This window comes from Halichoerus grypus, chromosome 3, assembly GCF_964656455.1.
Source record: "Halichoerus grypus chromosome 3, mHalGry1.hap1.1, whole genome shotgun sequence".
Classification (NCBI taxonomy): Eukaryota; Metazoa; Chordata; class Mammalia; order Carnivora; family Phocidae; genus Halichoerus; species Halichoerus grypus.
In genome coordinates, this window is record NC_135714.1 from 34878683 (window position 1) to 34895490 (window position 16808).

Below are 16808 nucleotides of genomic sequence, written 5' to 3' on the forward strand. Positions count from 1 at the left end.
TTTTTGGCTACTTCCTTCAAATGTTACTGGCTACATTTGGTCACTTTGTCATGAACTTAAAAAAATTTGGTGGGTTTAGAGAACTTAGGAAATCCATCCGACGGGAAAGGATGGAGCCAGGAATTAGTGGCTGCCTTGCCGGCTGATTTAAATATGTAATGGGGACAATCCTGGGAGGCTTTTCTGACCGAAGAATCAAAATACAGGAATTTTATTTAAAAAAATTTTTTTTTGTCAGGCGGGGTACTCAAATTAATTAACCACGCCTCTCACCGAGCTAGACTTCATGAAGGGCTATTTTCTATATCACCTGGGTGGTCAACAAAATGTTAAAATGCTATGAAGTGGATACACCTTCTTAGACTATAATTACAGTGGCTTTGAAGGTTTTATAAAGCAACCTAGTTTCTAAAACTAGCAATTAAAACTGCAACAATTTATGTAATGGTACAGTTTATTTCATTTTTAATAACAATGAGAGGACAAAATGTTTAAAATTTGCAGTTTAAAACATGCACATTCACAAAAGGCCAGTGACACACAACACTGCAGAGAACTGAGTATTACTCAACTTTAATAACTATTTATAAAACACAGTGCATTGAACATCGAGAAAAACAAACCTGAGAAAACTATAATCACAGATTCAATACTCTCCACTCATGCAGCTTCACGATTTCGACAGCAGTTTCAGCAGAAATGGATTTTCATGGAGCTGGAAACACTATTTTATCTTTAATGCAAACTTCAATTTTCCATAGTAGCTGCCTTCCAAGGCTGCCTTTTTTTTTCAAACTTAATAAACTTGAAAATGTGAAAAATGAAGCTTGAAGTAGCTAAACAAACAGCAAACAGTATTTACTGCATTTATGGCTTCTATTCTAGAACCATGAAACATAAAAATATTTATTATTTTTTAATATTCTGCTCACGTTTTTGCAAGAGCAGATTTACCTATGGAAAGTTGCTGTTAATTCAAAGTAAGCATGTATGAAATCTAGCTTTCTTCCTACTTACGGGAGATTTATTTGCTGAGAAGTTTTGTGAGCTTTATTAAGAAAAGTTCTTAAAAGCAAGCTAAACAAAAGCTGCAATTAAATTTGTTCAAATTTGTTTGTAAAATACTTATTAAAAAAAAGTGGTGCAGAGAACCAATTAATTTGTCCACTGAATATTAAATTCCAGGTAGGCCATGGTAGAATTTTATAAGGCAGAAATAAACATCAAGATTTACAGCAATAGCCATGCATTGGCCTAAGCCTCTTTAAATATTAATTCATGCAAACCATAAACCTATCAAAAACACAGCTGCTTTCATACAGAAAATAAGTCAAGATGAAAAATGGAAAACATTTATTTCCTTTCCTTCAAAGTTTAACTTACATTCCATTTTAATAGCCACTGAAGGTTAATTAAAATGCAGCAAAGTATAACTAAGTCTCACAAGTGACTTCAGTTATTTTAACGTGAGAAAAATCAGATTATATCTCTTAAAGAAGCATTATAGAAATGTTCATCATTAAAAAGCATTTATTAGGCACCAAACTGCATGGTATTACATGAATTTACAAAAAGAATTCCACAGATCTGGTCCACTTGATGTTAATGGGGTGGGCGTTTTCTTGATAAGTTTTATAAATGGTTATTCATAAGATTATATATAGACTTATTTGGTAAGTTTTAGAACCAAGAACTGTCATAGGGCAACTGCACAAAAATATACACTGATGATCATTTAGCATGGTAATAATTAGGACATTGTTACAAATAATTTAAAAACTACAAATATACAATCTATTACTTTCAGATTAGCATTCATTTCCTGAAAGAACATTTTAAACGACAAGTTATAAGTGATGTACAGTGCACACAATGCAGAACAAATGATCATGTGAGGCTATTTGTTATTTAGAATGCTAAATTGCAAAATTAAAATATAAAACCTAATAATCAGAATAAATGTAGCTTTCTGGAATTCACTTTTCCCCCTGAAAATTAAGAGGAATTACTGAATCCATTCAAGGACTATGTAATTCACGTAAATGAATAATATTATTGAATAAGAATACATGTTCACCTGGCTTGATTAGAAAAAGGTTTTCCACTAACTTTGCAACACTGCTGAATCAGACTCACTGTCAGACTCTGAATGGGGTGTGGGAGGGTGGGCAGCACATAGATCATTTTCAATTTGCTACATTCCTGAGAAACACCCTTCTCCTACTAACAATTTCTGCCAAATAGCATCTTTCTGGGTGTGAGCCACCAATATATTTTTATAGGTATATATAAAACATTTAGAAAGTTCATGCACAATATCACTGTGTACTATTCAACATTAAAGAAGCAACTCCCAGCTTTTCCATGTTAAATGAATGAGGATTTTTCTGCCGTAAGTAGTATTTTCTGAATTGTAAACATTGTAAAGCGACGCTGTTAGCATTTGTCCGAGTCCCTAACAAGGGACTTTTTAATTGAAGAGGATGTGTCCTTTATTTCAGAAAATAAAAGTTAAAAGTCACTTCAGCTGTTTTAATCCTGGTAAAACTCTTACCCCCCCCCCATCCTTTGGAAGGTTAAAAAATCGGAGGGTTTTCTCTAACACTATAAAGTCACTGTGATTGCAATGCTGTGTTTTAAGTTTTACCAAGGAGGTCACTCCCTGCTGCCCAACCCCCCTCTCTCACCCAAGAAGCAAAGGAATTGACTTAATAATTCAAAAATAGGACTATGGGACAAAAAAGACCTAAATTAGCCGTATTTCAGACCACGGTTTCATGCATTAATTAACCATGGGTATTCTACCCATGTTGAAGAGCTCCATAGAAATAATCCATGTTCTAAGATAAAAATAAAACTTTTAGTTTTTTTTTAAGCCAGAAGATTCAGTTCTATTATATTCATCATATTTTGATGTTAAAATTTGGGGGAAGGATGCCACTGATGAGGTGGAGGCCAAGGGAAGCAGCTCTTGTCTGTGACCACGATAAAGTGTTTCTCCGGAGGGATGTACCTCATTCTTGTGTTTTGATTTGTGTGGTTTGACCTCGATTCTCGCCACGGGGAGGCCCAGGAAAGCTGTTCCGAATATCCCTTCGGTAGACAAAATCTGTGACCTTCAGAGTTTTGAAGACGGTCTCAGACTCTTACACCTGTGGTCTTTCTAGGTGTCTCAATTGGCAATTTTCTTCATCTGAACCCCAAACAGGAATGGTCTAGGAAGTGAACTGTGTCAACTCCTTACCCCCTTTAGAATTATGTATGTGTGATAACCTCTCTTGTTTCTAGAAAATGGGGGAGGCATACTTGTAAATAAACAACTAAAAATATAGACAAGGAAATGACATATCACCTAATTTTAAACCTAGATGAAGGAAAAGGGTAAAAAGAATATGAAATTATCCAACTCAAGGAGTAACTTGGAAAATCACCTCTCCTCACAATTCTAGTTGACTTTTTTTTTTTTTAAGAGGAAGTTCTACCTATTTTGCTGGTAAGTCCACTTAAAGGCAAACAGGCTTCTGAATAAAAGGCAAAAAGTTAGTTTCAATCTCTGAAGTGTATCTGAAAACTAGAATTCCTTTTTATTTATTTTTTTAAACGAAAGCATTATTTTAAAAAGAGTATAGAAAACTGGTTGTGGTTTTTAAACAGCCCCTTCACCATTTATTGTTGGTAGCAAAATAGGCATTTTTCAGGAGATGGCTTGGAAATGCTGAAAAAAATTAAACTGAACATACATTTAAAAACATAGTAACAAAATCTACTTGTGATGAAGAGTGTCTCTGACCGTAAAGTTATAGGCTTGAGTAAAATAGGTGTTTTTAAAATGGGGAATATGTACTACTTATTTGTCCCGATTAGCAGCATGTGACTGATTTGGGGAAGCTGCTTGACTAGCGAGCTGTGAAGTAATTCTCAGGGCTAAGTACAGGGGTGGTCACCAGAACACGGGGTGTGCTATGTGCGCCAGCAGGCATCTCTAGCACGGACTAGTAGACAGATCCCAGACACAGGACAAAAGCCGAGCCTATGTACATTACAAAAGCCCATGCAGTTACCCAGCGCGGTATTCCAAACATCTCCACGCAAGCACTGGGGAGCTCACATAAATATCTAAGCATATTTTTCTTGAGAGAGAAAACGTTAAGATAAAAGGACAGCACTCAGTCTTCAGCAGAAGCCAGATTTTTAGAAAAATCTAAATGATGAGGACCGATCATCAGAGATGACGGAGACATACAGTTTAGAAATCAGTATCATAATGACAGAGTCACATTGCCACGTATGTCCTCCAACGTTAACAAGTAAACAAGACAAACAAGAAAGAAGCATGTGTAAGGCCAAAGGTGCAACATCACGGATTTGAGTAGCAAATGCCTTGAAATACTCGTTTTTGCAAATCACTCTTATATTTGAAAAGTCAAGCATGCCGATCTTACAGCAGAGCTGCAGGTAAAACTTTCTCATAACTTTCTGGGCAAATGACTACTGAATGAGAAATACACTTACTGAATGTCTTTGGCAAACATTTATCAAGACAATTTTTGACACAAACACTTGTTAATGTCTTGTTTAGAAATTTTGCTCAGGAAGGCGAGTCAGTTCCTAGAGAAGAGTGCTGGTTTTTTTCAGCATATTCTGAAATCTAAGTCTGGATATCAAGAGTCCCTATAAATTACTACCACTTTAGAGTTTTTTCATGGTTGGTTGCCTTGTGGTATATATCCAATAAATTGATAGTCAGTTACAGCCCCAGAGTAATGGCGTAAGACCACTGACCTATTCTCAGTTTAAGAAAGCATTCTGGCAAGATAACAAGGTCATTTTCAATTTCTGCTTACAAAGACTTAGCAAATACTTTAAAAAATCTGAAAGAGATGGTGTTACAGTAGAGTTGCACAGTGCTTATGTCTGTAATATACACGAATCTGACGGTCAGTCAATGAGATGAGCTCAGATCCACTCTCCCCTCCTGGGACCAGACTGGAATTGGTCAGCAGATCCGGTAAGACCTGGGAGCTCTCCTTAGAGCCCTAACAGCCCCTGCCTCGCAGCCCCCGTCCCGTCACCACTCGTCGGGTCTCTGCTTTGTGGTATCGTATGCTCGAATCACCTCAGACTGTGACACGATTCCATTCTCATCTTGTGAGAAAGCATACCCGTCTGTAAGTTAAAGATAAAACAGAAATGATCATTGTGAGGTCACTGGGAATCTCTGTTATTCTGAGTGTGAAGGACTCATTTTCTAACTTGGGGAACTCCTATGCCCCTCCTGCCTTCAAAAGCCTGCGTGAAGACACGAATTTTTTACATTCCGAAAAGATGTGGACTCAACTGCACCATGAAGAGTGGGCTGACTGCAGGCTGTCAGCTTAGATTCTATGAACTCTGCCCCTGGATGAATGAGCAGGTGCTCTCAAACCCCCTTGGTTCTCCTCACGGCATCTCAAATCCAAGCCATCCAATTTTTGCTTCCTGGCTACTGGCGGGGGTGGGGGGTTGGGGGGTGGGGGTGTCTAGTCTAGTGGGCACATACACTTCCATCCAGATCGGGTGGATGAGAGAGAAGGAAGAATAAAAATGAGAAGGAGGCAGAGATAAACACCCGGACTGCCAGTGCTGGAAAAGTGGTCTCCTTCCTTGGGACGACATTGTCCTTGGCTCTCGGCATCTACAAATAAACTCACTCATGCCCCAGCATGGTTGGGGATAAGCAACGACCCCCAAGGGGGTCACATCTTTAGAAAAGGCCTCTTGAAGTATAAAAGGCAAAAGCATTAAACATGAGTATATATAAATGAAAATAAATTATATGTGGAAACAACATGAAACAAAAGATATATTACTAACACAAATACATTTACTACAGGGCTTTATATATTATATTCTTTTTCAGATCCTTGAAATGTTAAGAGGGCCTGATACCTAATAATTTCTTACAACTCTAAATATTCATAAATATTTTTGAAGGGGGAAATATATGTTTCACTGTGCTGTTTGAAAGCTGAAAAAGCCCTTGCAAAGTTATTCAAGTAGAAAAGATAACAATACAGAGGAGCTTTTAAGAGTTAAGATTTATTTCACTAGTTCTTTTTAAGATTTAAGGAAGCAAGGGGCATGTGGAAATATTATTTCTTCAAGTGAAAGCAGCAAGATTTTAAAATGCTTTGTCTTGTCTGCTCTAAGTGAGATAGTTGGGTCAAAGGTTTCTCTAATCACTGGTTATTTATGTAACATGTTGCAAAGAAGCAAAACTGGCTTTAGGTATTAATTTTAAATAGTTAAATATTCCTGAAGTCAAAATGCTGCTCTCATACATGCTAGGACGTAACAGCAGGGAATTTATTTACGGATCGGAACTCAGGTACTTACGGAGCAGGTTTTGTTGCAGCGATTCAGACCGGTACAAGTTCACGTGGTTCTTCTTAAAGACGTTCTTGAGCAGTTGCGCCCTCTCTGTGAGGCTGCCGAGCAGGTGCAAATGTGTGAAATGAATTATCAACTCGGCAGAGACCCCAGTGTGCCCACAGGACCACCAGAGAGAGTCAGACTTAAACAAAAGATTGCTTGAGAAGTCTGCAGCCCAGGGATTCTTTTTACCCCATTTTCTCAGATGGCAAATGAGATTTAAAGTATTTAGATACTCTCGAGGCCAGTTTTTCCCATAGCTGAGGGGAGTTTTGTTCCCAATAATCCAGCCAAAAGATTTCCCCACCCCCCAGTTATATTTAAGTCAAATGGGGATACAGACCCTTGTACAATATGGTTAACAAAAAATACAAAGTCTGCCAGTAGTGTTACTAACTTCTAAAATCTTGGTTGACTTACTGGGTGCATTCTAAGCATGGCATTTTTAGAATTACAAGAATTATTACTATATATCTTTTTCCACTTTGCACGTATTTTGGTGTAAAATAATATTTTTTTAGTTACGTAAAGAAATCCTCAAAATTACACAAAGAAGAAATTTCATAGACTTTTTAACTAGAAAAGTTCCATTACCACTCCAATATGGTATGAAATGTGTTCCTTAATTTCATCAAAAAGAAACCTATTTTCAGAAAATACTAGGTAAAATGACAAGGAGAAATATTTATTTTTCAATAAACGTTTAGAATAATCTCCACAGAAACAAATCCATGTAATTGTGTAACTTCTAAAAGCACACTGCAAGAAATAATGCATCTGTTTTTTTCCACTGCATGTAGAATGGTGTCTCCCACAGTAGGAAGCCAATTATTTGTCAAATAAATGAATTCAAGCAATAATTGTGAAATGCACTTTAAACATCACCAGTCCTCCCAATCGTGCCATGTCTCCAGTGGTTGATTTCTAAAATTTTGCTTTGATATCAAAGAACATAATAAGCATAGAGAGCTAATAAGAAATCCACATGTGTTATAGCAAATGTTTATGCAATTTTGTTTTAATCACTGGAATGGACTCAGTTGAAAAATTTCCATCTTGTGTTTTTCCCACTATAAAAGTTTTAGTTAAATTGTCCTAAGTTATGTCAGTTCTGTATTTTGCCAATTTTTTTGAAAGCCTGAAATGGAACAATTTTTATCATATACAAAAAATAAAAATAAAAGGATCATCTGCAGAATGAACTCGGGATTACACAAACATTCAGGTTTTTGCTGAAGTAAAATATTTAGAAATGTTGACATTTGTACTTATCTTCTACACACATTTTTCCAAGTCTAAGGATGTTAACTGGTACTTATTAGACATACTTCATTGTCACTGAGAATAAGCTACATTAAGGCAACAAAGCTAATTAATCTAAAACTCCAGTGGTTTTGCAAATAGTTGTAAAACTTGTTTTTGCCAGTGAAATAAACAGATACGGGGAGTGAGAAGGGGCCATTTTGAGAGTCACTTTTCTTACTCTATTCTTAAAATGATCTAACATTACAGACCTGGGGACCCCAAGGAACACTAAAATCTGTAACTGCTTTGAGGAATTCGGCAGCTTTAGCAGCAGGTGGTCTGATTTTGTTAGCAGAGCATTGCGGATGGGGTGCTGGGAAGTCTCTGGTGTTTAAGATGGAAATGACTACAGACATCTAGGGGACAGCAATGTATCATTATGTAGCTTCTTCTTCCCCAGATACATTTTCCAGGTTTCAGGCTGGCCTTCCTAAATGCATAGTACTTTAATATTATAACATTCAATGTTAAGAAGGCAGATGTGAGAATTTTATCTTTCATGTTATGAAACTTCCATGTATAAGATAATGCAGTTTTGTTTTGTAATGGTTCATATGAGGCTACACTTTTACTCAGCTGTCACATCAAGTTCATGTCTAGTGTTCAAAAAAACAAAGCGCAATAAGAAACTTTCTTGGGAAAGGAGTGCAGTACTGGGGATAGAGCATGGGCTTTGGAGTCTTAACTTTAATTCTGAGTCTGTTACTTATTAGCTGGGTCGCCTCAGGCAAACCTTTCTTGGTCCTCTCATCTACAGGAAGAGGATAATCCCTAACCCTCAGGCCAACAGTGGGATTCAGGGGAATTGCACGGCTTCTACCATAGTGACTGGCATTTAGGAAGCACTCAAAGAATGCTAGTCCTTCCCACCGTTACCACTCCCCCAGCTCGCAAGGAACTGATCATACAAAAAATCAACTAGGACAGAGATCATCACAAAACATGAGATAACTTTGTGAGGATCCTTTCTGATGCCTTGGCTTAGAGTCAACATCAGCTCCACGCAAAATGTCTCTTGCTACATATGAGTTTTAACTTACAATGCCCCCCACTCCACTTCCCTAGTAGGAAAACTACTAGGTTTCTGTTGTTTTTTTCCTGAGCTACGCTGAACCTCTTGCTTTAGTTCTTACAGGGCAGAGTCCCTCCTGTGAAATATAAATGCCATTCACAGGAAGGTGCTTAATAAATAATAAGTGATGATGATTTGTATTTCTCTAGTCTTATCCTACCTTTTGGGAACCACTCATCATTTCAAAATTACGTGGTTCTATGTCCTTGATGTTTACAGGTATTGCGGTTACTATCAAGTCACATTATATAGTATATCGGGAACATGTTAATATTAACAGACATGTTAAAAGTTCAGTTTTTTTTGAATAGCTTAGCACTGTGAGAAGAAGAAAAAGACTTTAAGAACCTTCTCGTTAAAACCCCATCTTAATCACAACTCTTAGTCAGTCGTGTTAATTTTGTGTGGCCTTTCATTTACATACCAATCTACGCAAGTTCTAAATTCTCATTCAGTGCAATTATTCAAGTACCACTTAAATATTGTTACCTTATTTCCAAGCCCACTAAAATGTTTCAACTTAGATATTTGGTAGAGGTGAGGTGTTTTAATGTTTTTAAATAATAATTAATTGTATTAATTATTTATAATTATTAATAATTACATTATTAATAACTTAAAATAATTGATTTTAATGTTTTAAAGTAATAATTCATTTAGAAACACTAAGTATAGGTAGAAACCCATTTACTGTCCTGAAACATATTGTCTGAAGGTATTTTCAGTTATTTTTGAAGAGTGGTAAATTTGCAGTTGTCTTTATGGTGGGTTCGCAAGCTATTTTGGTGGATTCATGTAATGGATCTCCAGAAAGTAAAGAACCATCCATACGTGGGATGTTTTAGTGTAGGGCATGGGACAGACGTCCTGGACGAGGCAGCCATGGTGGGGAGATAAACAGTGACTACAACAGGCCTGATCTCTGCTCTGGAGGAGACAGCACTTCATCGTTCCGTCACTTTTCTTCACAAATGCTGGACAGAACAGTTATCACAGTGTTGAGAGAAGGCCAGGGCAAAACACTGCCTACATGCTCCTATCTCAAACCTGTACCCGGAGTCATATGTAACCCTGATATAAATCCAGTGTGAACACTGAGAAACAGAGTTTCTTTTCTGTTAGTTTTGGGGCAATGTTAAAATTGCTATTTTTAAAGATAAATAATACAGAGGAGGGCTCAGAGAAGCCACTGTTCCTGTCCAGATGGTCAAATTATCTGATATCTATCCTTCCATGCTCTCTTCTTTAAAGCTAATGGCAGAGTGATGGACACATTCATGAGGAATGACCTGAAGATCCCAGGGCAAAGTTCTATTTAGCAATGGCTGCTGATATGCTCGCTTATGTCTACAGTGAGATATAAAAAATTATGAATCTCATCCTATTTGCCTGTCTATAAGATGCACTGGGAAGCACTCACGAAAGATAACTGTCCTGCCTCCCATGAGCCCAGTGTCTACAATTCCTTATTTTAAAGTACTGGGTTCTTGAATCCACATTTGTTTTTGTTATTGTTTTGTTTTAGAAAAGGTAAGATGTCACACAAAATTTATAGATGTCATGCCCCCCGCAATGAGATCTGAGAGGCCCATATTCCAAAACATTTATATTTATGCTATAAAGTATATAAATATTTATACTATAGAAAAAAATAAACACTATTAATGCCTTTATATATACAGAACAAATGGTTTAGGTTTTTTTCCAGCAAATGTTTGCTATAAACCTAGGGGAAAAAACTGAATTTCAAAGTTTTTTTGCATTTTGGAATTGTAGATGCTACAATCCCTAGTGCTGGAGCCTATGCACAAAACAGTAACAGCAAAATCAGGGTTTCATACCATATAAGGTGCTTTCTTTCTTTTTTTTTAATTTAAATTCAATTAGGCAACATATAGTACATCATAGAGGTAGTGTTCAGTAATTCGTCAGTTGCGTATCACACCCAGTGCTGTGATGTGATGAGCACTGGGTGTTACATAAGTTGTTTTCTTAACCAAAAATAGTAAGCCATAGCTACACAGTGGTCAGAGGTAGGGCTCGCATTTATTGTCCCAATATCTTAGAGTTAAATTGATTCCTACCATAACCCAAGGTTCAAGAGCAATATACTGTACTTAGATGATGAAATACCCTGACCCCCAAATTTCAATGTAAAATTGGGATAAATGTATCTAATTCACTAGATAATATGGTAAGTGATATACTATTTCTTTTCTTTTTTTTTCCTTTAAAGATTTTATTTATTTATTTGACAGAGAGAGACAGCGAGAGCAGGAACACAAGCAGGGGGAGTGAGAGAGGGAGAAGCAGGCTTCCTGCTGAGCAGGGAGCCTGACGAGGTGGGGCTCGATCCCAGGACCCCGGGATCATGACCTGAGCCGAAGGCAGACGCTTAACGACTGAGCCACCCGGGTGCCCTGTGATATACTATTTCTACTAAAAAAAGACTGTTTTAACCAAAATGTTTTAGTTTTGAACATAAGTAAACATGAAAATAAATGATTATAAATGCTAATCTGGACACAGTGCTTAGAAGTTATAGTTTCTCTGAGGCAGTTTCCCTTTATGTAGAGCCCAACTTCCTAGTAGTGCTCAGTGGACATTGAAAAAAATGGGGGATGATCAATTTATAAGACTGCATCGTTCTAACTATGGTGAAGAAGTAAACCACTGTGACTTTGGACATGACTCGTTTGGGAAGTGTAATGTATATAATTCTATGTTCTTATGTATCATATTTGTATTTAACTACCCACGGGTCAGTCATCTCTTTACCACCCACTACTCAGCCATCCTTTCGCCCATTCATTCACTCACTCACTCATTCATTCATTCCTCAGTGCATTCTCTGGACCCTTCAATCACCCATTGGACAAATCTTTATCAGGTGCTGCTGTGTTCCTGGGTCTGTGCTAGGTGTTGGGTTTCAGTTAAGACTAAAAAGGAGGCCTCTCCTTCAAGGCACTCAATCTAGTAGGGGAAACAAACACACAGGATGAACAAACACATCACAATACAATGTAATAAATGTAACGATAGAAGCATAAAGTGCTCAGATAGTAGGGTAGGAATTAATTTTATCTCAGAAAAGAAAAGGTAATTGCACCTGAGTTGAGTTTTGAAAACTAGGAATTGGACTGCCCCATCTATAGGAGGGTATCAGCTTCTTGGCAAGGGAACAGCACATGCAAAGATTGGGAGGTATAAAATAACATGGTATTTTGGAACTAAAATGAATCTGATATTGCTTGAATACACAGAAATCACAATTTCTTCCTCTTTGAAAATGTAGATAAGATTAGCTAACTTTTTTGAAATTTTACATCAATCTCATTCTCCAAGTTTCCTAAAATAACCCTGGCAGTGGGGTTCCTGGCTGGCTCAACTGGTAGAGCATGCAACCCTTGATCTTGGAGTTGTGAATTCGAGCCCCACGTTGGGTGTAGAGATTACTTAAAAATAAAGTCTTGAAAAAAAATAATTCTGGCTGTAAAATCAATCTGACAATTCCTAATTGCTCTAGAATGTCATTCTTTAGCATGAAGACTTTTCCAACCAGTTGCTATTTTTCTTCCTTCACAGGTCCCTTCTTTTCCCTCCCCCTCTAGCCATCATCCAGCAGGAAGGCACTGTGGTCACCACCCTTCTGGTAACCACGGGCAGCAACAGCAACATGGGGTATGTGTTATACCACGGGTTTTCGTCTGTGGCCTTCAGCTAACAGCTAACTCATTTCTGAGTTCTTGCTATTTTAGGCAAATGAGGTGGCTGCAGGAAATTTATCTGATGCATTTTCTATGGAAAAGTTTGTCATTTATGGTGGAATCCACTTTATTCCTTTTAGGCTCTCTGACTCTTTTTTTTTTTTTTTCTAAGTAATCTCTACACCCAACGTAGAGTTCAAACTCACAACCCGGATATCAAGAGCTGCATGCTCTACCTACTGAGCCAGCCAGGGGCTCCTCTGACTTATTATTATTATTATTTTTTTAAGATTTATTTATTTATTTATTTTAGAGCATGCGAGTGAGTGAGAGCAGGGGGAGGGAGAGAGGGAGAAGGTGAAGCAGACTCCCTCCTGAACAGGGAGCCCTGATGCTGGACTTGATTTCATGACCTTGAGATCATGACCTGAGCTGAAATCAAGAGTCGGATGCTTAACTGACTGAGCCACCCAGGCGCCCCTCTTATTTTTTTTTTTTTTAATGGCAGGGGCTACTTACATTACAGAATCTTTAGGACCAAGAGGTCACCACATCAAAACCTCACCTTGGCTTTATGAGTTGTTGAAGTCACCTATGTACTACAAACCAGGAAAGCTAAATATCACAGGCAGGGGCCTAACATAAGAATGATGAACATACTTAGAAATATAAGGAATTGACTCCTAAGGGTAGTAATAGTATGGTCTTTCCCTAAGAGTTGTTAGTAAACAGTTTTATTCACAATTTTGTAAGCTAGGATCCAAGCACATCCTTTTTACTGCTAGAGTAAAAGAGAAAAGATTAAGAGAGGGACACTTGGGCCAAACAAGGGACCAGGTGTAGATGTTTAGATGGAGGGACACAGATGAGGGGAAGGTGGAGGGAGAAGGATACTCGTAACTCTGAAAGTTGTTATTTCCATCCTACACACAGGGACACGGACAGAGAGAGGTCAAGAACTTTGTCAGGATGGTATAGGCTGTTTTTGCTGTTATCTCCCATTCTTGAAAAGCAGGAAAAGGAGGGAGAACAGTGAATGGTAAGGAGCAGCGGCTCCAGAAGGCCCTGCTTTGTGACTTCTGACCGAGAACTTACTCTAAGTCCCAGTTTCTTCATCAGGAACGAATGGGGTGACTAATCTGCCCAGGACTGTTTCGGGGATCCCACGTGACAGCGTATGTGGCGCGACTGGCGCAGTGCCTAGCATGTAGTGAGCGCTCGGGGAAATCGGAGGGGGAGACGAACCATGAGAGAAGATGGACTCTGAGAAACAAACTGAGGGTTCTAGAGGGGAGGGGGTGGGAGGATGGGTTAGCCTGGTGATCAATAGTAAAGAGGGCACGTTCTGCATGGAGCACTGGGTGTTATACGCAAACAATGAATCATGGAACACTACCTCAAAAACTAATGATGTATGGGGATTAACATAATAAAAAAATAAAAATTAAAATAAAAATAAAATAGGCCATCGACACTGCTAGCTCCATAACATGATAAATAGAAGTTTTACCACTTATTTCTAACCCTAGTAAAACATAAAGTTCACTTGGGAAAGAACATGTTCTGTGTGTATCTTACCTTTTTCCAAGCACAACTGCACCTGGGTCTTGAGATTTTGCCTCCAGCTCCTGAACTTCATCTACTAATGTTTTAAAAGCAGTCCTCTTGATACTGGGGGGGGAGAAAAAAAAGGATTTGCATGTAAATCTTCGTGTGAAGATGTAACACTTTACAAAACTGGTTTATTATCGTGCTGCTAGGTACAATAGTAACCAGAGTATAAGCGATCTTTTTCAATAGAATCTATGAAATTACAGTAATTTTGAGCATTACGTATTTACAGAAACAAGTCTTAAAAGGAATGGTTTAGTTTTATAATAGTAAAACTCTCATAGTTATTAAATAAGCATCATATAATTAACTTTAATGATATCTTTTCTTGTGGGAAGAGGTAACATTTTAAACTGACAATCCTTGAGAAAAATTAGTAAAGTTTTAGTTTCCTTCATTCTATATTGCATATAGGCTTTTTTTTTTTTTTTAAAGATTTTATTTATTTATTTGACAGAGAGAGACACAGCAAGAGAGGGAACACAAGCAGGGGGAGTGGGAGAGGGAGAAGCAGGCTTCCCGTGGAGCAGGGAGCCCGATGTGGGGCTCGATCCCAGGACCCTGGGATCATGACCTGAGCCGAAGGCAGATGCTTAACGACTGAGCCACCCAGGCGCCCCTTGCATATAGGCTTTAAAACAGGCAGGCAAAAACCTTTTTTCCCTCATAACTATTGTTCATTAATAAAATATATATGTGTTTTGAGATAACATTATTTTCTTCTACCTTGAATGGATTTTTCAAGCTGATTTCTAAAAATGTACTCTCTAATATTAATTGAAACTACTTGCTTTACTTCTCATTCTATCTTTAAACTAATTTCCTAATTCCTCAATCACTCATTTCTTTATCTACATATGCAGAATTAATATTAATAATTCCCACTTTGCAAACTGTATGTCTTGACCTGATGTTATAACTGGAGAAATCTGAGGATTAGTATAAATCTATATTTTTATGTAAATAACCGAGTACTATACTTACACCTTGTACACCACATCAAGAAGCAAAGATGCCACAGGGATAAATAACAGGCCCATCCAGAAGACGCCAGAACTAAACAACATGGCAGCCTGAGTAAATGGTCAGAAACAACATTGCTTTAACAACCAAGACATACATCATTCATGTTTAGTTTTTATATGATTTTAAGTAAAATAATTAAAAAAAATCTCACTCTGCAAGAGGATATACAGTAACTTTAAATCCAAACTTGTGTACAATTTGGAATTAAAAGCCAAATGTGTTAAAACATCTCTTTACCACATCTATTCCCCCCCCCTTAAGCAGCTAATATAGCAAGGTTTTTATCACGTGCCAAATCTTTTCATACTTTTATGTGAGATTTTTATTACTGTGGTCAATACGTGGATTAATAAAGTTTGACCTTCTTTTATAACTTAGAATATCAAAATCAATCTTTTGGAGCAAATTTCAAATATACTCTAGCTTACATTCTCTTATAACATGTAAAATAAATCCTAGTTAGAAACTAAATTTACTATTCTTGGCAAATAAAAATTAACTTTTGTAAAATATTACATTATATTAAAAATTATCCACATAAACCATGATACAGTATAATCAAATTAAGATATCTATGATATTAGGCAGCATAATCTTAATTTTTGTTCAAAGATTTTCGTAACTCGTATCGGTATGTCCTGTTACTGTGAAAGTCAAACCAAATATCTAGTGTGTAAAACCCAAATAACAGTGTATTAAAAATAATTTTAATCATTCCTTTGTATTAACTCATTGTATCAGAACCTTTTGGGTTGCAAAGAAAATGATTCTATGGTTAAAAAGTTAATAAATCTATTAGCTGTTTGCAATTAGAATAAAAATCCCTCTGTATGTAATTAGATACACAGAGTGTAAAAGGAATGTCATACAATAAAACCAAAAGAAATATTTTGTTTCACTTTGAGGCTATTTGTTTATCACAGTAAATTTGCAGCACCTGTTTAAGTGCATAAATATATTGGTATAACTCCATTAAAAAGCATCCAACTAATGCAAGCACATTTACACTCCGCTCAAAATCACAAGGATTTTTTTTTTAAAACCAGGTGTGGTTCAGGAATTAAAAATGACCTAGAGTTTAATTCTTATGGGCCAATGCACAATTACACGTTAACGGTCCTAACCAATCAATCCTTACCTAATATAAAGATTACTAATTTTAAATTAAGTTTGAGATTACCTATTCATTTTGACTCTCAACTGAAGACCAGGAACTGCTGCTGTTTAATTTTCTTTTTTTTTTTTGGCATTAACATGGGCTCATGATATAGACTGTCAGTTCAAGGATGCTATGGTCTTTTTTCCCCCCTACATAGGATTAAATAGCTCTGAGCATGTTTAAAATAAAAACATGCTATTATAAAAGAATTTCAGAAAATAAATGTGGCCACGTGGATTCAGTGAAATAGCACCTATATTCTAGACACCAACAGGACGAAAAATATTCACATAAAAGTCACTTTATTTTATAAGCAAAACATGATCTTCAACATGTTTGCTGACATCCTCAATAGTGAAAACCAACAATTACTATGTAATAGGAAATGTCTATCAAATCCGTGGGTTTTGTTTAGATTGAAGGAAGCTTTTTAGTGAGGTAACAACTGCAAAAAACACACACAAAAAAACCCACAGCCACACAAAAAAACTTAACCACATTTCTTTTTCCTTCTGGG

General features: G+C 37.0%; 1 protein-coding gene across 6 annotated transcripts in view; it reads right to left on the minus strand.

Annotated features, from left to right (window-relative positions):
* Positions 1 to 436: 436 nt before the first annotated feature.
* Positions 437 to 16808, minus strand: part of ATP8A1 (ATPase phospholipid transporting 8A1) — a 219902-nt gene continuing 203530 nt past the window's right edge. For all 6 annotated transcript variants that reach the window (XM_036076975.2, XM_036076977.2, XM_036076978.2 and 3 more), the window contains 4 exons: positions 15091 to 15179; positions 14074 to 14166; positions 6376 to 6467; positions 437 to 5166 (listed from right to left, as the gene is read on the minus strand). In XM_036076975.2, coding sequence (XP_035932868.1) covers positions 5069 to 5166; positions 6376 to 6467; positions 14074 to 14166; positions 15091 to 15179 — 372 coding nt within the window. In that variant the 3' untranslated portion in view covers positions 437 to 5068. The remainder of the gene's footprint in view (positions 5167 to 6375; positions 6468 to 14073; positions 14167 to 15090; positions 15180 to 16808) is intronic.